This window comes from Anolis sagrei, chromosome 4 (assembly GCF_037176765.1).
Source record: "Anolis sagrei isolate rAnoSag1 chromosome 4, rAnoSag1.mat, whole genome shotgun sequence".
Taxonomy (NCBI): Eukaryota; Metazoa; Chordata; class Lepidosauria; order Squamata; family Dactyloidae; genus Anolis; species Anolis sagrei.
Window position 1 is genome coordinate 219,474,369 of NC_090024.1, and position 21,744 is coordinate 219,496,112.

General features: G+C 38.2%; 2 protein-coding genes across 2 annotated transcripts in view; one reads left to right on the plus strand and one right to left on the minus strand.

Moving 5' to 3' along the window:
- The window catches only part of ZMYND8 (zinc finger MYND-type containing 8), an 84,254-nt gene extending 84,029 nt beyond the window's left edge, over positions 1 to 225 (minus strand). The window contains exon 1 of the mRNA XM_060772164.2: positions 2 to 225. The gene's annotated coding sequence lies outside the window, so the exon portion shown is untranslated. The remainder of the gene's footprint in view (position 1) is intronic.
- A 59-nt stretch (positions 226 to 284) lies between these two features.
- LOC132773164 (translocating chain-associated membrane protein 1-like) lies at positions 285 to 21,205 on the plus strand. Its single transcript, XM_060772167.2, has 11 exons — positions 285 to 511; positions 8,258 to 8,318; positions 9,626 to 9,744; positions 12,252 to 12,368; positions 12,467 to 12,525; positions 14,287 to 14,371; positions 15,171 to 15,241; positions 15,518 to 15,622; positions 16,474 to 16,617; positions 16,862 to 17,019; positions 18,371 to 21,205. The coding sequence occupies exons 1-11, from the start codon at positions 392 to 394 to the stop codon at positions 18,442 to 18,444; spliced, it is 1,113 nt and encodes a 370-aa protein (XP_060628150.1). The 5' UTR covers positions 285 to 391; the 3' UTR covers positions 18,445 to 21,205.
- The last annotated feature ends 539 nt before the right edge of the window (positions 21,206 to 21,744 follow it).

A 21,744-nucleotide genomic window follows, 5' to 3' on the forward strand; every position in this document is an offset into this window, starting at 1 on the left:
CCTGATGCACTTCAATCCTAGTGATGAGGAGGAGGAGGATGCCTCCACGACATGGACACAGAAAGGAGCACACAACTTGAGGAACTCCACCTCTGGGCGCTCTGATTGGCCGGACGCCGTGCCACTCATCCTCTTCCAAACATCCGTTTCGATGGGTTCTCTCTCTGTGTCAGGAATCCCCGCCCCCTGGAAAGCACGCGACAGCGATTGGGCAACCGGGACGCCAATCCTCATTGTGCCCCGCGGCGATTGGGCCAAGCTGGTAAGAAAGGCGGGATTTAAAAAAAATGTGGAACGCGGGAGGGAGTGAGGAGAACGGCTCGTTGGGCGTGAGGAGGCGGCGAAGAGGAGGAGGAGGACTCTAGCGGAGGAGCCTTGGAGAGCCGCCTCCATGAGGCTCCGGAAGAAGAGCAAGAGCCCGCCGGCCCTGAGCCATGAGTTCATTATCCAGAACCATGCGGACGCCGTGTCCTGCCTGGCGATGGGCCTCCTCCTGGGCCTCATGTTCGAGGTAGGGCTTCACATGGGAGAGGGCGGGGGCGACATGGGGGGCGGCAGTCGCCATGGCAACGCAGCGGCAGCCGTTGGCGACGCTCCCGCCTCGCGCTGGCTGCTTTTCGGAGAGCCACGCCCCCTCCCTTGCCCCTCCGCCGCCCTGCCCTCACCATTACGCATGCGTAGATGAAGGACTGGCTGTTTCCGGCTTGGTTTGAGGGGTTACCCAACAACGCCTATGGCGAGTCAGAGATGACTGGACTTAATGTCAGGGGAAAACCTTTACCTTTACGTTGAGGAAAGAGGCAATGTTGATGGTCACTGCTTGTTGGTAAGACCTCTCAAGTCAGAGAGGCTTTTGCTGAGGAACCATAATAAACGTCCCAAGCAACTATAAGACAGTTGCAGTAGTGTGTGTATTTCTCTATTTATGATATTTCTACCCCTCTTTCTCAAACACAAAGGTGACTCAAGGCGGCTTTACAACATAGGCAGCTATTCGATGCCATTAAAACAATGTAAAGCTTACAATAAACATTTAAAACAGAATACATACATTAAAACCTTTAAAAACATATAAAACTACTACCTTCACTATTAGCCTCATCGTCCCAAAACATTGTCTAAGGCGTTCCAATATTGGATTTTACATAGTTCCGTGTTTATCTGTTGCACTAGGTGCCCAAAGCCTTGTTCAAAAAGCCATATTTTTACTTTTCTGCAGAGGGTCAGGAGGGAAGGGCCGATCTACTATCCCTAGGGAGGGAGTTCCACAGCCGAGGGTCCACCACTGAGAAGGCCCTGTCTCTCATCCCCACCAGTTGCACCTGCGAAGAAGGTGGGACCGAGAGCAGGGCCTCCCCAGATGATCGTAAACGCCTAGATGGTTCATAGGGTGAGATACATTTGGACAGGTAAGCTGGGCCGGAACCGTTCAGGGCTTTATAGGCTAAAGCCAGGACATTGAATTGTGCTTGGTAGCAAACTGGCAGCCAGTGGAGCTGGCGTAACAGGGGAGTTGTATGTTTCTTGAATGCCGCTCCAGTGAGCAGTTTGCTGCCGCCCATTGCTTGATGGTGAATTACTGGTAAAGGAACTCTCAGAAATAATAGAAATTCCACCATAACTAACCCTAATGGGTTAATATTGCACAGAAGAAAACAAAGGTAAATTACACATCTGGAGAGTTTACCTTGAAAATCCTATGAGGAAGCAAATCTTGTCCAATATACCCTCACATCTTCATCTGGCTTAATGTGAAGGGGAAACCTTTACCTAATAATAATAACAATAACAACAACAACTTTATTTATAACTCGCCATATCTCCCTGGGGGGACACTCAGGGCAGTTTCCAAACAAAAGGTGGAAAACATTCAATGCCATAAGAAAGCAAACAGAAGAACAGACCAAATCAAAACAATAAGTAAAGCAATATCAATATAAACCTATAATAATGAACCAAAAATAAGTACTTGGATAAACATAGCTCATCAAACATATTTACAACGTAATAAATCTGAACAGCTAAAATACATTAAAAGTATGGAGTGGTTTCAAGCTGCCAACAGAGCCAGGGGATGTTCCAGTATCCAGACAAGATTGTATATTAAGATGTTCTAGTCTTCCTCTCCATAGGCTAGAGAACATAGATGGGTTTTCAGAAGTTTTTTAAAGAGAGGAGAGAAGGGGTCATTTTTATTATGGTGCATTGTTAAAAATCAAAAGGTCAGCAGTTTGATCCCGGGTTGGGGTACTGGTGTTAGTACCAACTCGCCTTCCAACACAGCAGGTCAAAATCAGCAATGCAAAGTAGATAAATAAGTTCCACTTTTAGCAAGGAAGTAATAAATGCACCCTTGATCAGAGAAAGCTCATTGGCATGGAAAATGGAGCGATAGCAACCCCCCCCCCCCCCCCCCCGTGTCCAGAAGTGAGCACAGCCTCCAAGATGCTAGAAATAAGATGGGAACAACTGTCTTTGCCTCTGTGTGTTTGTCCTTATTAATTGTATATTCACCATTGAATGCTTGCCATATGTGTGTACTCTGTAAGCCGCTCTGAGTCCTCTTTGGGGTGAGAAGGGCGGGATGTAAATACTGTAAATAAATAAATGATTTTTATTAAGATGCTTTTTTTGCTATGTAAAATTGCATTAAAGGTAAACAGATAGGATTTATTTATTTATCATGTCAAAAGTGAAATGAGAATAATAATAATAATAATAATAATAATAATAATAATAATAACTTTATATTCCGCCCTATCTCCTTGAGGGGACTCAGGGCAGTTAATAACAAATATTGGCAAATGTTTAATACAATTAAAACTAGACTGAGAAAAAAAATAATCCACCCCACCTTAACCAAAAACAAACCACATCTATATCAAAAGTAACCCCAGATTAACAAGAATTACAGCTCACATTGGTAAGAAACTGCCAGAATCTTTAAAAAGCCAAATGAGGTTAAAATATTGCAATTTTTGCAGTCAGCAGCCAGAGTGACCAGACATTTCCGATCCATGATGACTATGCATGATATTCTATGCCTTCTCCTCTCAATATGCCTGGGAGCAAAAATAGGTTAATTGTTTTTTTAAAAGAGAGTAGGGACAGAGATGGGCTCCTGTAACTCTGCAGATTCTCTCTTGAGGATGCTTGCCATAGATGCAGGTGAAACATCAGGAGAGAATGCCTCTAAAACATGGCCATATAGCCCGAAAAAACCCACAACAACCCATGAAAGCCTTCGACAGTACATTAAATTCAATGTACATTGTTTCAGATTAAAGGAGAGGTTTGAAGACTTTATAGATATACAAGTATAGAGAACTGTTAACCAGGTATGTATAACTGATTAATGAACCACATCATCCATCAGTTTTGCTTCAGCAACAAATACTAATTTTGATGGGAACGCACAGGATTCGGTAGCTTTGTATTACAGTATCTCAAGTAGGAAACACAACAACTCAACCTGCCTTAGTGATAATAATTGATGATAATTGGCCAGGGCTATGAATATCACATCTCAAAGGTTTTCAGTTTTAAGTTCTTTAACTGACTAATTTACTGAGGAGAAACAAAGTTGAGAAAAGTCCATATTTTAAAAAAAGAAAAGTGGATCAATTAGAAGTGAAGAAGCTACACTTCTACAGTGCTAAGAGAGGAAATGCTTAATGTACAATGGCTTATTGGCCTATGCATTTTGACTAACCCTGTATTTTATTGGGTTTATTTACTTCTGCCCTGCTTTATATCTCTAAAAAGAGATTCAAAGCAGTTAATAATAAAAGCAATACAGTATATAATTTTAAACCTAAAATACATACACGGAGTTAAACATTAAAAAAACATTAAAAATAATTAAAAGCAACAAAAGCGTTAAATTCTATTAAATTATATAAAACACAGTACCCCCTCATTTGGTTTTTTAAAACTTTCTTCTTCTAAAGACTGCCTGAATAAAAAAATTTTTAGCCTGCTGCCTTGCTTATAACTTTCTCAGGGCAAAGAAATTAAAGTTAAAACTTCATAGCCCGCCTTCTGTATTCATGAATTCAGTCATCCATGGCTTAAAAATACTCCAAAATTAAGCAATACTCAAAAGCAAACCTTGATTTTGTCATTTTCTATAAGGGATACCATTTTCTACACTATTGTATATAATGGGACTTGAATATCCATGAATTTTGGTATCCACATGGAAATCCCAAAACTAAACCCTAGCTGATACCACTGTTCCTTAAAGACACATGATTCTGTTTAATCTAGGAAGCAAAGCAGGATCACCTCTGGTTAGTATTTTGAAGGGAGGTCACCAAATACTAGGTGTTTTAGGTTATATAGATATCAGATCTTCAGGCCTGGTTAATATCAGCAGTAGGGTATATCTCAAAGGGAAGCAATGATAAGCCACCAGTGAGTACTCTTTATCTAACAAACCCCCATGGAATTCATAGATAGGTGACTAAGACACATACATAATCCTCATCTTAAAGATTCCTGTATGTCCACACTATTTTGAAGTTTTGCCTCTTTGTTCTCATTATATGTTCTGAATCTTTCCTCCTCCTCCCCCGCCACTTCTTAACTATTGGTTATATAGCTTTAAAACCGCACTGTTGTTTCAGAAGGAAATTAGAAAACTGAAAAAGTACATAGAAAAGGATGACAACGTTGTTGTGTGACTTTAAGACAGAATCCTGCGAGGAATGGTTGAAATTGCCTAGATATTTAACCTGTTGCTGAGAGAACTAAAAGCTGAAGTGATAGCCAAACACCTTTGAACATTTGAATTTGTTTACTGTTGCTGCAGAGATGATACACAACCCAACAGGATGTAATTATAAGCAAGTCTTTCAACTAAGCACTAAACTTAGGCCCGTAGCAAACTAGCCTCCTGCTGGAGCAAACTGTGCTAGCATGGCCCTGACGTCATGAGACTGCGCCTCTCTCTCCGCCCCTTTCTCCCTGCCAGAGTGGTTTTTCCTTTGCTAGGGCTGCATTGCCAGCATACTCTCTCAGTTGGCTGGATTCAACTGGTAGAGCAGTCTCTCTAGCAATAGAGAGAGGATTAAAGATGGATGACTGTGTGAACGACCAGAAAGTTGAGAAAGAAATTATTGAATTATATAGATGTAAGTAAATTACATGACTAATAGATTCCAAATTAAAAATAAAATAGTATAAATGTTGTATAGTTTTCGGCTGGCCCCTCCAAGCTGAAAACTAGCCATGCTTTGATTGTAGGTGAACTATAAATCCCAGTAACTGCAACTCCCAAATGTCATGTTTCCCCCCCCCCCCTAAACTCCATCGTTGGTGGAGTTCAGAATGCTCTTTGATTGTAGGTGAACTATAAATCCCAGAAACTGCAACTCCCAAATGTCATGGTTTTTTCCCCCCCAAGACTCCATCGTTGGTGGAGTTCAGAATGCTCTTTGATTGTAGGTGAACTATAAATCCCAGAAACTGCAACTCCCAAATGTCATGGTTTTTTCCCCCCCAAGACTCCATCGTTGGTGGAGTTCAGAATGCTCTTTGATTGTAGGTGAACTATAAATCCCAGAAACTGCAACTCCCAAATGTCATGGTTTTCCCCCCCAAGACTCCATCGTTGGTGGGGTTCAGAATGCTCTTTGATTGTAGGTGAACTATAAATCCCAGAAACTGCAACTCCCAAATGTCATAGTTTTTTCCCCCAAGACTCCATCGTTGGTGGGGTTCAGAATGCTCTTTGATTGTAGGTGAACTATAAATCCCAGAAACTGCAACTCCCAAATGTCATGGTTTCCCCCCCCCCCCCAAGATCCATCCCCCCAACTCCATCGTTGGTGGAGTTCAGTATGCTCTTTGATTGTAGGTGAACTATAAATCCTAGCAACTACAACTCCCAAATTACAAAATCAATTACCCCCCCCCCCACCCACCCACCCAACACACACTGCATAATCCGTTTTATCTTCACAATCGCCCATTCTTTTCTGATCTGACACCATGCCTACTCAAAGGAAAGAACACAATGACACGGCTTCACATGGATCGTAGTTTGCTGCTGCTTCATGCAGAATTGTTTCGCTAGCAAAACTGGCTCATAGCCTCGGGGGGAAAAAGGCGGGGCTTTGGAGCCAGCTCTAGCACAAGCTTGCTCTCGCTTCCTGTAGTTTGCTACGGCTCTAAGCATTAAAGCAACTAATAAATACTTTTGGAGGGTGGCTTTCATTTTTAAGCATAGACTGAATGACCAGCAAGTAGAGATGCTAAAACAACAGGTTCTTCCATTAACAAGGTTGAATTAGACTGTTTTTGAGGTTGCTTCAAATTCTGTTATTCTGATCCTGGGGTGTTTTTTTAAGAACAGTTTAATAATAGTAAGAAAAACAGGGTGTTGAAATTTTTTAAACGAATAACATGCTCATCTGCGCATACACTTGAAGCCATCTGACCTGATGTGTGCAATATTGTTTAATTTGGCAGTAGCCAAATCTTCATATAATTGGCAGTGCATGTGCATGTATTTATGCCCATCAGATTTTATTTCAGGAAAGATCAGGATCTATTTCATTCGGGTAACAGAAAGCAAGGTCATAAAGTTATATTATTAGAGTTAAGACAAATTATTCCCCCGGTGCCCCCGGTGGCGCAGTGGGTTAAACCCCTGTGCCGGCAGGACTGAAGACCGACAGGTCGCAGGTTCAAATCCGGGGAGAGGCAGATGAGTTCCCTCTATCAGCTCCAGCTCCTCATACGGGGACATGAGAGAAGCCTCCCACAAGGATGATAAAAACATCAAATCATCTGGGTGTCCCCTGGGCAACGTCCTTGCAGACAGCCAATTCTCTCACACCAGAAGCAACTTGCAGTTTCTCAAGTTGCTCCTGACACGACAAAAAAAAAATCCAAGATACTTTGTCAAATTTGAAGACTCTCTATCCAGAGCTGGATCTGGTGTGCAGATATATAGAGTGGATAGTAGATTTGGAAAGAGGGCAATGAAACATCATGCAAATATGACTCAGAATAAGGTTGAGGGAGGAGAAGCAAAGGTCAGTTGGGATATGAGCTGGAGGCAGAAAAGAGAAGTGATTGGCTTCATCAGATTCCCAACTTTGACATTAGCATAAACAATGTGAAGAAAGCTGTAGTCATACAGCTGGGTAGACCTAAGGTTGATCTCACTGTAGAACTAATGCAGTTTTACTCCACTTTAACTGCCATGGATCAATGGCTTGGAATCATGGGAGTTGTAGTGGTATTTAGCCTTCTCTGCCAAAGCGTGCTGTTGCCTAACTAGACTGCAACTCCCACACCTCTATAGCACTGAGCCATGGCAGTTAAGTGGTGTCAGACTTCATTAATGCTACAATGTAGATACACCCTGGATCTTAATTTTCTCATTACTTGGCCCGGACATCTTTGCATCTATAAATGCTGTCTAGAAGTACAGATGAGAAGTGAATGGATCATATACTGTAAGCTGCGTTGAGTCTTATATTGGAAGAAAAACAGGATGTAAATGAATACTCTTCTCTTCCTCCTGGACATGATGATGCACCATTCAAGAGGCTCCAGGGTTTTGGTAGGAACCTTGTGGGGTAAATAAGATTCATAGACATAAATTGAAGAAATACAGTAGTTTTTGTCTGCTGTTTTACAGTATACATTAAGCTACTGCATTTCTTCAATTTATGGATCCAAGTGATTCCATTAGCTCATAACCGCTGTGTGATAGTAATAGATTTTAATGTACCTAACAAACATATATGTTTGAAACATTGCGCTTTGCTGAGTTAAGCACTTAAATATCTGAGTGGTGACCAAGATATATTGATTACTCTATTATACCTTTCCCTAATTAGTATCCTGATGTTTTCATGTATAAGTTTCATAAGCACCAACCATGAAGGCAAGTAGTGAGGAATGGTCAGAAATGTACTTCCCAAACATCTGTAAGATGTAGCTAGAATTTATATTTTGACCTGACCTCCAAAACTCAACACCCAGACAGTCTCATCTCTTAACCATAATTATGGTGCATTTTGTAGGCTTTGAAAGTGCATGCTCATTTTTTGTTCAGCCATTGCTTTACGTATAGTTCGTTATTATGTCTGCCTTTCTCTTAAGATAAGCAGACTTGCTCCTTATGATTACTTAAAAACTATTATTATGTTTAGTTTTATCTATACCCCACTTTTTCTCTCCACAAAAGAGATAACTTTATGATAACTTATTGATTAGCCTTTTCTGTTTTAACATTTAGGCTACAGCCAAAACTGCCATCATCTTTATTACTGTTCAGTACAATGTTACATATACAACAGGTAAGAATAAAATCCGCTTGCATAACTGATTATATTTTAAAACATCAATAAACATTAATATTTTATCAACAGTTTTCATTCTATCTATCTATATATATGGTCTCTTCATTTTGAGTGATGTCATATCTGAAAAACCTCTGGACAGATTGCCGCCAAATTTGGCCACAAGACACCTACTAACCCAAGGAGTGACCATCACTCAAAAAAATTATTTTGCCATTTGGGAGTTTTAGTTGTTGGGATTGATAGTTAACCTACAATCAAAGAGCATTCTGAACTCCACCAATGATGGAATTGAACCAAACTTGGCACACAGAACTCCCATGACCAACAGAAAACACTAGAAGGATTTGGTGGGCATTGACCTTGAGTTTTGGAGTTGTAGTTCACCTACATCCAGGAAGCACTGTGGACTCAAACAATGAAGGATCTAGACCAAACTTGGCACGAATACTCCATATGCCCAAATATGAACACAAATGGAGTTTGGGGGAGATAGACCTTGACATTTGGGAGTTGTAGTTACTGGGATTTATAGTTCACTTACAATCAAAGATCATTCTGAATCCCACCAATGATAGAATTCATCCAAACTTCCCACACAGAACTTTCATGACCAAGAGAAAATACTGTTTTCTGGTGGTCTTTGGCGGCCCATCTGACACTCCCTCGCTACCCCCAGGTTGAGAAATGCTGCCTTAAGGCCATCCAGTCCAGCTCCCTTCACCAGGGCAAGAAAACATAATCAAAGCCCACCTGACAAAGAGCCACCCGACCATAGATATAGATAGATATATCTACAGGCAACATGGGCCAAGAAGACAGTTCCATCTTGTCTTCTGTGTCATCAGTTGGGAGCGCCCCCCCCCCCCCCAACACCAACTGCTGTTCTGGGACCAGAGTAAGGAGAAGGACCATAAAGACAGTTCCATCTTGTCTTCAGTGTCATCGGTTGGGAGCCCCTTCCCCAACACCAACTGCTGCTCTGGGACCAGAGTGAAGACAGGGGCCAAAAAGACAGTTCCATCTTGTCTTCAGTGTCATCAGTTTGGAGCCCCTCCCCCCAGTTGCATTGCAGATTTTTAAAAGAAACAGAGTTGTATTTCTTTAATTCTTATCTATTTTAATTTCAAAGTATTAAAAGACATGAATTCATTAGGTTTTGAGCATAATTTACCATACACATGTAAAATAAACAATTTTGCTGAAAACTAACATTTTTGTATTGTCTTGTTACATAAAATATGATTCCCAAGTATATATAACTTGATACTTTTGTAATAATAATACAATATTGTGTGTTTCAGATGACAAGTCTGAGCCAGTTTATTTCTATGAGTATGGTCCAAAAGATGTGGCAACCATATTTTTCTACATGCTTATAGCCATTATCCTCCATGCAGTGATTCAGGAATACATTCTAGATGTAAGTTCACAATTGTTCAGTGGATGTAAATATGTTGGATTTACTGACTTATTTATTTAAAATGCACATTTCCTTCTTGATGTGAAAAAGGATACTAAAATGCATTACTAATATTACCATATTTATAAGTAGCAAAAATGCATCTTCTCAGAAAGCATGGCTGGCTTTGCAACTGTAAGAGAGAATTCTGTGGGATATGCCCCCTCAATCTTCTATATTAGAAAGTAGTGTATAGGTATGTTGATCCCAGAAGTCAAGATATTCCGTAGTTAAACTTTCATCTGACTAGCTTTCTCCTAATGATTGTAGGAGACATGTATTCCTCCATCATTAGTCAGATCTTTCAGATGTCCAGTTTGGTGGTTCTCTTTCAAAGAACACCCAGAGTCAGATGCTGGGAGTTGCAACTTTTTTAAATAACAAGAATAGATAGCTTCTGGCTTTCAGGTATTGAACTTCCAACTCCTTTCAGCCCTGATCAGTAGCAAGAAATGGTGAGCATTATGGTGCAACAGCTTCTGGAGCAGCATACATTCTACCATCATTTTTCCATGAAATTATTCAACTGTCCTATTGAGGGAGTGGTGCATCGAACATATGGATTTCCTGGTAGAGAATATAGAATTTTAGGAATAAGCTTCTTTGAAGACTTCATTAAGCAATTGTGTAATTTTAGGGTTGGTAGAGTTCATGAACAACAGAGATTAGAAAATCCTGTGTAGTTTGAAGTGGAGTAGACCTATTTTGTCATGGGTGATTCAGTGAATCCACTCTAGTGAGGAGTAAAATATATCTAGGTCAGAAGTTTCATGCAACTTAAGGCCAACAAGTTTTATTTAATTAGCTGTATAGTAGATTGCAGACTTCATTAACTTCATGAGGGCTCTTATGAAGAGACATTGCATAGCAGCGGTACTTGATAGGTTGTTCTATGTTAATCAGTAATTACATTTCTAAGTTTAGCTTGTCAGGTGACTGAATAAAGTAATTAAATCAAAGAAAGACATCCTTCTATATCAACCTATATCTCTAACATTTCCTACAACCATTTAAAATATTATTTTGTCCATCTCTGTATAATCTTAATGTTTCATCACCCATTCTATCTATCTATCCCAGATTCTTAATATTTCTGTGCATAAAATATTTTAGCTGCAATTATCATGTATTGAAGAATTTTTTCATATTTTGTTTTAGTTTGATCTTCCATTAGTCCAAGAAAAATAAATTCTGGCTTAAACTGAATGCTTGTCTTTAGTTTCTCTTCTTTAAAAAAGTGTATTAAAACACAACATTTTCTTGCTTTCTCATATATCCACTGTATAAGAAAAAAGTTCATTCTTTTTCTTTACATTTCAACTAAGTACTCTCTATATATTATATAACATTTTTAAAAATCATAGCATAAAGTAAATTTTAGAACTTCTCTTCACATTTTCCCTGTCGTGTCATTTGAATGTAATAACCTTCATTTTGTGCCCATTTAACCATACATTAAGTATTATTGTGACCAATAATACTTTCACTTTTTAGCTATTAAATGTTCATTAGTATCACATTATTGCTGTCTTCTCTTGCTAGCTTCTAGAATTGCTCAGTGTTCCCACTTTCATCTCACTATTCGATGTTGGTTCTATATTACCTAAAATGTTGCAGTGTTAGTAAAGATATAATATAGTTTCTCAGCTACTTGTTGAGAATGTCCTGGGTTAATTAACCATTACTTCCAATTACTTCTGAATTAGGAAAGTATGTGTACCAGTACTGGAATTAATTAGGGTCTGATATTAACTGGAAACAGTAACCTCTGGTTCTGGTTGGTTCAAAATTGCTATAGCAAACTGTTTAATCCAGGAGACTGCATTCATGGACCACTGATAGAATATTCAGGCTTGTGAGTAAATTAGCTTACTGAGCCAAGATTTATGTACCCAGGCATTATGCATAGGCTTGGGCTCTACACTGTGACACAATATGGTGATCATGCTCTGAATTATATTTTTTCGAATACTTTACTAGCTAAACCTAATTTTCTGGTCATTTAATGTTAGTTTGTTTGTGGATTTAAATATGTTTGTGGATTCTGAATTGTTCCTTTTTAATATTGTGATCCACTTTTTGTCTTGGTTGTGAGATAAAAACGGGTTACAACTAAACATAACAACAAAGACAACATCTTGTTCATAGTGCGAGCTTGGCTAAAAACATAAACTAGAAACTAAAAGTCCAATTTGAAGCATTACTGCATAGGAATGAATATAAATGTTAAAGATGGATGTATATTGCCATTTGTAGAAAGTTGGATTATCTTACTGGGTTCATAATTTATTGAAGTGGGTACAGAAAATAATTGATTTCTGTGTTTTTATTGTTGCTACTATGTCTTGTCTGTGGGTATTCTGGCATACTTTTTTTTCTAATCAGAAAAATCAAGTTGAAATATTAAGCCAAAAAAGCATTGCTTTTTTCAAGCATGTAAATTATTACTTTTTTCCTTTTTTTTCTAGAAAATTAATAGACGCCTCCACTTATCAAAAACAAAGCATAGCAAATTCAATGAATCCGGACAACTAGCATTTTTCTACTTGTTTTCATTTGTCTGGGGAGCTAGTATTTTGTCTGCAGTAAGTAAGTCAAGTTATTTTTCTAGAATTTAATTTAAATGCACATTAGCTCCAAAATATATGATCAAGTTTTTCAACTTCATGTTTTCCTTCTATAGGAAGAATTCACAACAAACCCAACTTTGTTGTGGAAAGATTATCCTCATCCTCGCATGTTGTAAGTCTCCTCTCTTTTTTTTATCTAACTTGATGTTTTGTTTTGGTTTTTCCCGGGGTTTTTTAAAAATTATTTTTGAAGGCAACTTTATTTAAAAGATTTGAATGGCTTGTTCTTAAGTATTCCCTACTCAATTTTTATGTCTTGCATTGACGTTCGTCTTTACAAAATTGTCACTTTTAAAATTCTACCCTGCCTTCACATAGTAGTGTAAAAGGTGTTTTGGCAAGTCCATGAAAGTAAAATGTTATGGTAATTTTGCAGTGCACTAAATGTTATTGTGTTGCATCAAAAGCAGAGGAGGAGAGCATGGTGGAAGTGGTGCCTTCATGCTGTAGTATGTGATGTGCACTTGCTGTCTGAGCTTCCTTAGATGAACTTCAGTGTTAATTCAAATAAAATATTATCAAGCTCTAATAAATACAGGTGCCCCACACTCTTAAATGATAGGTCTGAGAGGCAGAGAAGGAGGTATGGTAATAGGATACAAGGGCGGCCCAGACAGACGAAAGAGGCACAGTGCCGCTCTATATCTTTTTCCCATATCCTGGGCATCCCAGATGCCTGCAGGTTGTTCTACCCTTCACTTACATCTTCCCAGTGAGGCGCCCCCTCACCTTATCATTGGGACCATGTTGTCACTTCTTTTCACGAATCCTGGTGAGTGGATTTTCTTCTACCATTCTTTTACAGCGTTGCCCTTGCTGCTTCCATACTGTCACCGCATGTGGTGGGGATGTGGCCGCGGCCATTTTTGAGCTCCCCCACCATATGCGGCAACCGCAGATTCTTCAGTGCAGCTTGGAAGTTTCAGCACTCGCCCTATAAGATGACACCTGGCGTACAAGACGACCCCCAACTTTTGAGAGTTAAAAAGTAGTCTTATATGCCAGAAAATACAGTAGTTAAAGAGAAAAGAGGCAGACTGTAGCAGAGTTGTCCCCCTAATAGTACACCTTGTGCAAAACAAAAGTTGAGGTGCTGGGATGGGTTGTGGAGAGAAAGAGAGGTGGAGAAGCTGGAAGGAAACACCAGCTTCGGTGGTGGTTGCTAAGGCTCTAGCCTCACATAGCTGATACAGATGGTTTGTTGTTGTCACATGGTACATGCATGGGTTTCTGTTAGTGCAGAAGAGGCAGAGTCCACCTGGGAGAGACTCCCACCTCTGCTTTTTGGCCCTTTTAAATTATGACTGGAATACATTAATTTGACATGTGGTCAAAAAAGCGGGTCATGCATCAAATACACAGTAGTTAGCAGTAATTTAGAATGGTCAGAAGAACAGATTGACAAAAAGTAAGGCATCAAGAGCTGAGGGAAGCCTGTAATAGATGGGAGAACTATCAATATCCAGTATGATATATGGTTAGGGGGTTAGGCAATTCTCGACTTACCTTGTTATCAGGTTTGAAAATTGTGGGAATTAGGTTCTTCCCCAAACGTGTAGGAGATGTGAGTGCTTCTGAGGCTCCCCTTCCACCCCTCCCTCTCTCTCCTGCATTTATATTAGACCAGAATATTTAGTGCATTGCCAAGCAACAGCCAAGAAACCCACACTGGTCTTTCTTTCCCTTGAAGCAGGAAATAGTGTGGGATTTGGCTCCTTTGCTGACTTCACAGCTTTCCTACCTTCATCTGCACTGTTAAAATTTTGAAGCAGACTCATGTTTCAACTTAGCCATGCATTGCCTGGTCAATATAATTGTTAAATGATCTCTACAAGCCAGTATATTATGGGTGAACTTTTTTTTTAATTTCTAGTTTTCAGGTTAAATTCTTCTACATCTGTCAAATTGCTTATTGGCTTCATGCTCTGCCAGAACTCTACTTCCAAAAGATTAGAAAGGTATGATTTACAAGTTCAGTTGAGGCACTTTTTACCTTGTTTTAGTTTCACTAAATGTTAAACTTCTACAGTACAGAAGAATATGCCTTTCTAAATAAGGGAAAGATTAAAAGTAATAGGCTGGGTGGGCAGGCACAGGTACCCCCTCCATAGTAGCAATGTAGCACATTGTGGGAGAACCTAATTATAAGGTACAGATCTACTCAGTGAATGAAGTAAATGTGTTGCTAGACATCAGTTCTGAAAAGTTGGTGCCAAATGCAGAAATAACATAGAAAGAATGGGACCAGAAAAATGAAGAGCAGTTCACCATATTTCAGCAAATTTTTCATCCAAAACCAACAATATATACGTCTGAAATGAAGCAGTCAGGTCAGGTAAGCCTTTCATAAGTAGAAGGCTTGTTCAAGGAAGTATCCAGGAGTAACCTGTATTTCACTCTATCTGACCTCCCCATCCCCTTTTTCTCTCTCTTATGATTTCTATTTTGGAAACATATAAACTAATGGCCTTTTGAAGTTTTATTGCTAGTTGGTGAATGCAGCTACAATCGATATTGAAAATCTGCGTTTCTCCAGCTTTCAGCCTAGTCTCCCGGTGCTCCTAAGTATTATCTGGCTAGGCAGAGGACAAGATCAAAATAGCGTGGGGGGCACCAAAACTGCAAAAGGGAGCTTCTTTCTCAGGGGATTGTAAAACTGAGATATATCTGTCAAGAACAAGGAAATTGGTAGAGTATCTACTAGGCTTTATATCCTTAAAGTGTAACGTGCTTGTTTTTCCTTATATGTACTTCTAGGAAGATATTCCAAGACAGTTGCACTATATCTGCCTTTATATTGCTCACTTATCTGGTGCCTACATTCTGAAGTGAGTATTTGTAAATTTACTGTTTTTTAAATATGATGTTCAGTAAATGTGTCATCCATCCTTATTGAAATCTTATAGCGTAATGTTTAGTGCTTCAGTTTTAAAGTGGAGAAACTTGGTGTTTCTTTTGTTTATGATTAAACACAAATTGGGACGTGCACACACATCTCTACAAAATTAAAAAGTTCTCTGCTGCAATTAGCAATTATTTTGTTGCTGGTAACTTGATTAGTGGATTAATATGTTTAAGGAAATACTTATTTTTTACTTTTGCAGCCTTCATCGCTTGGGTCTTATTTTGCTGGTACCTCACTATCTTGTGGAACTTATCTTTCATGCTTCACGTCTTTTCTACTTCAGTGATGAGAATAAACAGAAAGGGTAAAAATCTTTATTACTTCTATGACTACTGTGAAATGGGTTTTCCTTTCCCATCCCTCTCTCTTCCCTGCTTTGTTTAATACTCTGCCCAAATTTGCATTAGGAGGGGATAAAGACAATATTTAAATGACCAACTACATTCATATTAACCTTTTTGGCCTTAAAGTCAGCCCTAAAGGCCTTAGTATCTAATATTCTACAAGGAAGAATCAAGTTTGTAGCTACTAGGACCTTCCAGAGTACATCCATATTTGTGGAATTGGCATCCAGTGAAGAAACCTGCAGTTGGCCCTCGACTTTTGCAAGAGTGGCTATGACTGCAGTTATGAGTTGCATTAATAAAGAGATTGAGAACATCTTGTGTCTTGTATACTCCTATACTCCTCTCATTCCCTTCTTGTGTGGGCATTTCATATTTTTCAGTTTGTGCATGAACTGTGTCTAGCATTCTGTCTGTATTAATGCCTGTAGTTTGGCCAAATAGGTTATCTGGGGTTTTTTTCAGAATGGAAAATAATAGTAAAATAGCTATGGGTAAATAATGGTAGAATGCTTTTATGTCAGACAAACATATACTGAAGAACTATATATAAGGATGAGAGATTCCATCTGTGTGTTGTTGGGGGATGCCCTTTGTTCCAAAGGTGGTTACAATAGGTTGGTTACAGTGATGTTCAAATAAGAAGAGGAAATGACTTTAATACTTCAAACTGTTTATAACCAAGCTGCTGTAATTCACTACCATTATCTACAAGTAGTAATATAAAAGAGTGTTTTAAAATCTGAGAATTTAGAGTGTTTTTGAAGCAACTGATAGAGGAATGCTCATGTGTGTGCCCCCCTCCTCCCAGGTTTACTCTTTGGGCTCTACAGTTCGTGATGGCTCGTCTTCTGACCCTAACTTTATCAGTCCTCACATTTGGATTTGGCCTGGCAAGAGCAGAGAATCCTGGTTTTTCCATAGCAGATGGAAACTTCAATACACTCCCTATTAGGTAGAATCACTTTTTTCAAAATGTCATTTAAATTTGAGAGACCAAGATGTTGTTACAGAAGACCTTTACTGTTGCTTTATTTTTTATTTTAATATTAAATCAATTATTTACTGAGTACTGCATGAATACTTTGAAATATCTGTGCCACTGGCTTAACATCTACTGATTGAATATATTATTCTAATTCTTCAAAGTTTGCCCTTACAACAATTCTTTAACTGTCTTTTAATCCTTAACACATTAGAATCAGCTGTCTGGCTGCCATTTGTTTGACCCAAGCGTGGATGATGTGGAAATTCATCAATTTCCAGTTAAAGAAATGGAGAGAACATGCACAGAACCAAATTCCCAAGAAAAAAACTAACACAAAGATTAAACCAACAAAAAAAGAATCATGTAAAAGTAAGTATAGTTTTTACATTTACATTCCCATCCAGGCCACAAAATGTAGAGGTGAGAAAATAGGGCCCTGCCATAGCTGATACCAAGGAAAATTATTTCATCTGATGTACATGATACTTTATATGGTTTATATGATTTCTAATGTTAGATATTGTGACTAGTTATCCAGACTTCTTTATAAATATAGAAATTCTAAGGCAAAGGTGGGCAAAACTGGGAGCTGCAGCCCTTGACCCTTCCAAACTCCACAAAAAGGCATGAATTGCTTCTCCATGGAGCCTTCAGTAGTGGCAGTTCATTTTAAGTGCTAATATCTCTTTCATATCATTTTTGACACTTTAAAAAACTCTATTTTTGAAACTTTCTTTTGACCAAGTCTATGCTTTGATTTAGTACTCATTTTTAGCTGGTGAAATGAGGTCCCAGGGCTGAAAATGCTCCCTGGACTTGCTACAATTGTACACTCGCCCATTCCCAATGGCATTCTTAGTGTTACTGGGTGCAACTTAAACAAGGGCAGTTATTAATTTAACTTCTGTTGCTTGAACATCTTAATACAGTCTTAATACCAAGGCTGAAATGCATTTGTTAGAATGTGTCAACATATAATGGATCAACGTTTGCATACATTCTATTGACTCATTAGGCCTACCTTATTAATGGTAAACCTGTTGGAGTTAGCAATGAGATCTAGGGCACTCTTAGCTACGATTGGAAATCGGATGTCCTTCAGATGTCATTGAATATCAATTCCAATTGTTTTTTTTTGTTTTTGTTTTTTTTTACTATTGGCTCTTTTGGCTAGGACTCACTGGTACCGGTTGAACCTCCTTTATTCAGAAATTTTAAAAAATTAAAACTTCTTGCCACCAGCTGCCCACTATTGTCTTTGAGGCAGTAGCAGCATTCATTTTTCTTTCAGACACTCAATCTCTTTCAGACTGGCACCATATTGGTTCGCTACTTGTGTTGTGTGTTGAAAACTTAAGAATGTATAAATTGGCAGGAATCCAAGCATAATGCTCAGCACAAATCCTTACATCACCAGCCCCTCCCTCCCTCCCTCTCTCTCCCTCTCTCTCTCTCTCTCTCTCTGTCCAGTCTCACAAATGCAGTACATACTATACTGCTTGTATTCCAGAATTTTTGAAAAATCAAAATATAAAACATTTCTGGTTCAAAGCATTTCAGGTAAGGGAGGCTCAACTTGCACTTGCAATCCAGCAAATGGAGGACTGAATGATTCCTGATTTTGTTCTTGGGGATTTAAGAAAAAGTTGCCATAACTTTGTTTTTATATACTGTATAGTTTTTCATAGCTTTTAACCTTTTTTCTCTTATTATGTCATAGCTAACTTTGTCAATGGAGCAGTAAAATTTGAAGAAGGCACATCACCTAGAAAAAGAAAATCAAAAATTTCGTGAGAAGTATCAGCCTGGAGGACAGTGGTTTAAAGGAGGACTTTGATTAAAGGAAAATATTCTTTCAGCACTGAGACAATAAGAGAGACTATTTCACTGTTCTGACTAAAGAACACTGGTCAAAATAATATATATTTTAATGTATGTTCATCAAACAAAATTTATTTCATCATGAGTTTATCTTATTTAACATTATGATGTTCACTGTTTCAACTATCTCAGTTTTTATTTCCATGTTTTGTTGTATTTGCACTTGCAAGAACAAGGCTGCAATGTTAGAAGGGGACACAGGCACAGGAAAATGTACAAATAACATAGGTCTTATTTGGAGGGTTAAAACATAGCTAATTTCAATTTATAAAATAGTTTAGAAACAAATATTGGGCATAATTAGAGTTTGTTTTTTATTGTAGAATTTCATAAATTATTATTTTCTCTGAAATGTTGCTTCAGAAGCTATTAAATTGTTTTTCTATTTGAAAAGTTCATTAGGTTCTGATTAATGTTTAAGGAATGATCATTTGGAAAGCAGCCAATTCAATACAAGCCACCATATATGCTTTCAAGGCGTGACTGCCAAGTACTTATTTAAGGCCAAATTTGGTAATTGATCTTATCTTCTAAGATGAGACTCCAAATACTTAGTTTTGTATAAATGACTTCTGTAAGCTTGTAAGAGAACTTTGGATATTAGATGGTTTTTTAGGTGGTGCTAGAACTTTGGTTTTCTTCTGATTGAACACATCCATGAAACTTAATACTGAATCATATCTCTAAATGGATGTTTAATATTCAGAACTGTACATAAATTCAGAATGTCTATTCAGATATGTAAATCAATGTCTGGCATTATGTAAAGTAGCAAAAACGATATCATCATATTAAGAGTGGGCTCCTGTAGTTCCAGCCCATTTTTTGGTTTCTCGGTTGTTCCAGAAGCAGTTGATTCCAAATCAGAACCTTTCGTTTTCATGTGTGCCTACTGTAATACATGGTTGAGATGCATAACCTTAAAAACAACTGAACTCAATTCTTGTTTGCTAAAATAATTAATTTTAAGATTGAGAAATATGATTGACACTTCAAGGCATACAATCTTGAAGTGGAATCCAAAGAATTAGCTTTGCAAGTGGCTTGCAGTAGCACTAAGATTTTTTAAAAACCTTTAAATAGCTATTTTCCATGCCATGTCATACTTTAGTTAAAATTTGTCAATGTTGATAATCAGTTTGCTATAGCATTGCAGGAGGCAGTGTTCATTTTAAAATTAGTATAAAGAACCATTAGATTTCCAGATCCAATAATAGGTTATTATTTGCAAGCTTCCCTTCCCTTTTGCTATCTCGTATTACCTCCTAGAAAAATGAAAGGAAGGGGACTTTCCTGTAAATATCTAGAACAAATTGAAGCTGGGCACAATTCCGAACATGCATTCTAAGCCCAGTGGGTCTACTTTAGTGTTAGCAGTTTGGCAAAAGACCTTTGTTACACCTACTTTCACTAATTTCTTGCGCCACATTAGTAGCTTAGCCAAAGTTGTATAGGTTTTATTTTAGCTTTTTCCTGCCCTTCGTTTTGGTTGTCTAAAATGGAAAAGCAGTTGTAGCCCTCATGAACGTTTTGAACTACATCTCCAGTAATCTGCTACCATTGGCTGCATATGATGATAGGGCTGGTGGCAGTGATGAAATGATGCTAGGAAAGACGCACTTTGTCCATTCCTATCTAAAAGCTTTAACATTTATTATTGCCTTTAAGAGGCCATGTTGTAGAATGATTCTTAAAAAGCTGGCCTGAGACATGACAGAGTGCCAGACCATATACTACTGAAGCAGTCATCTATTCTAAATGTACTAGTTTATATCCTTATAGCTTGATGTGGACCCCCAAAGCACAAGAGCCAATGGACTCTCCAGATATTGACCTCCAGTTCCCATAAGGCTTAAAAGTCATGCTGAGGTATGATGAGAGTAGTAGTTCATCAACACCTGGAAAGCTACAAGTTAACCGTTGTTACCTTACTCAGTTATTTGTGAATGGGCCTCTCCTAGCATTACATTCAGCATGAAAGCTTTTCTCTTTGAAGCAATGGTTTATACCAAGAAGACTAGGGATAAATGCCTGGTTTATATTCATATAGATCTTTCATTAGGGAAGAGGTCAACAGTCAAGTTGCTAAAGATGGGAAGCGCGTCATTGTTTTGCATGCAACCAATTACCTATATGTCAGCTCTTGAAGTGAAGATGGAACATGTCTCGTTAAATGCATTTTTAATTTCCATGCAAATTGGTTCAAAATCAGCAGTGTTTGCCACTTCTTAATATCAGGATAGGTATGTTGGCAAATAGCTGGATTATAGTTTCCTCAGAAATTAAGATTATCTGCCTTTCAATCCTGTGGTGAAATTACACCTTAACTCGTGACCATATTCCTGTGAGAAACAAATGTTTTGAATCCTTATTTCTTACCGGCTTTCAATAAATGGTTCAATCACATGTATTTCTATATCTCTACACAAATGACTTTTTTTTATATACAGTCATCAGACCTTTTGTATGATGTTACTTGACATTGTCATGTATCTGCGAAATACTATTCAGGATTTGAGCCCGTTTTTCTCATGTGCCTACCTGTTCTATGTGCGAACTAACTATAGGATTTTGTTTGTGAGTTCTCGTTATCCTGTATATTTCTATTCAGAATGTTTTTCCATGAAATTAGAATATATTTTTTTATGATTTCAATAAAAATTTCTTTGTGTAATTATTGCCTTAATTCTTCTGAGAAGTTTTGCTGAAAACATAAATCCTTCGATCATTCATTCACTTTTGTGGCTTAACGTAATGTGGCTTTGTCACGCCGACTGTTCTCCAACAAGTCAAAGTCCAGTTATTCCTCTTGCATCTTCAGGATGGTAGCAGTAGATGCTAGAGGATTATAGGGTGAAGTGTATATTATTTTAACATTTTATGCTTCTAATTTCAGGCATTTTCTTTAGAAAAAAAATGGTAGGCTTAAACATACAAATATTTGACTCAATTTGGAAAGCTAAATTTAACTTTATCTGTATATTACTTGAAATGCAAGTATGATGTGTATTGTTACTTACGTTTGTACACACTTGATATCTGTGCATTGGAGAGGAAAAGTCTATCCCTTTGCAACATGAGAGAAAATTGAATATCATACTGTCCTGTGCCAAGCATTGCATTGATGGGTGTCTTCTGTACTATCAAATACATTAAATAAAAGGTGAGCCTGTGCCTTAGGATACATCTGATGAATTTCAAACCATTTTTGAC

Coding starts and splice junctions, on each gene's coding strand:
- LOC132773164 (XM_060772167.2), top strand. CDS start 392: ATGAGGCTCCGGAAGAAGAGCAAGAGCCCGCCGGCCCTGAGCCATGAG. Junction 9,745..12,251: donor TTCAGGAATACATTCTAGAT/GTAAGTTCACAA, acceptor TTTTTTTTCTAG/AAAATTAATAGACGCCTCCA. Junction 12,526..14,286: donor TATCCTCATCCTCGCATGTT/GTAAGTCTCCTC, acceptor TTTAATTTCTAG/TTTTCAGGTTAAATTCTTCT.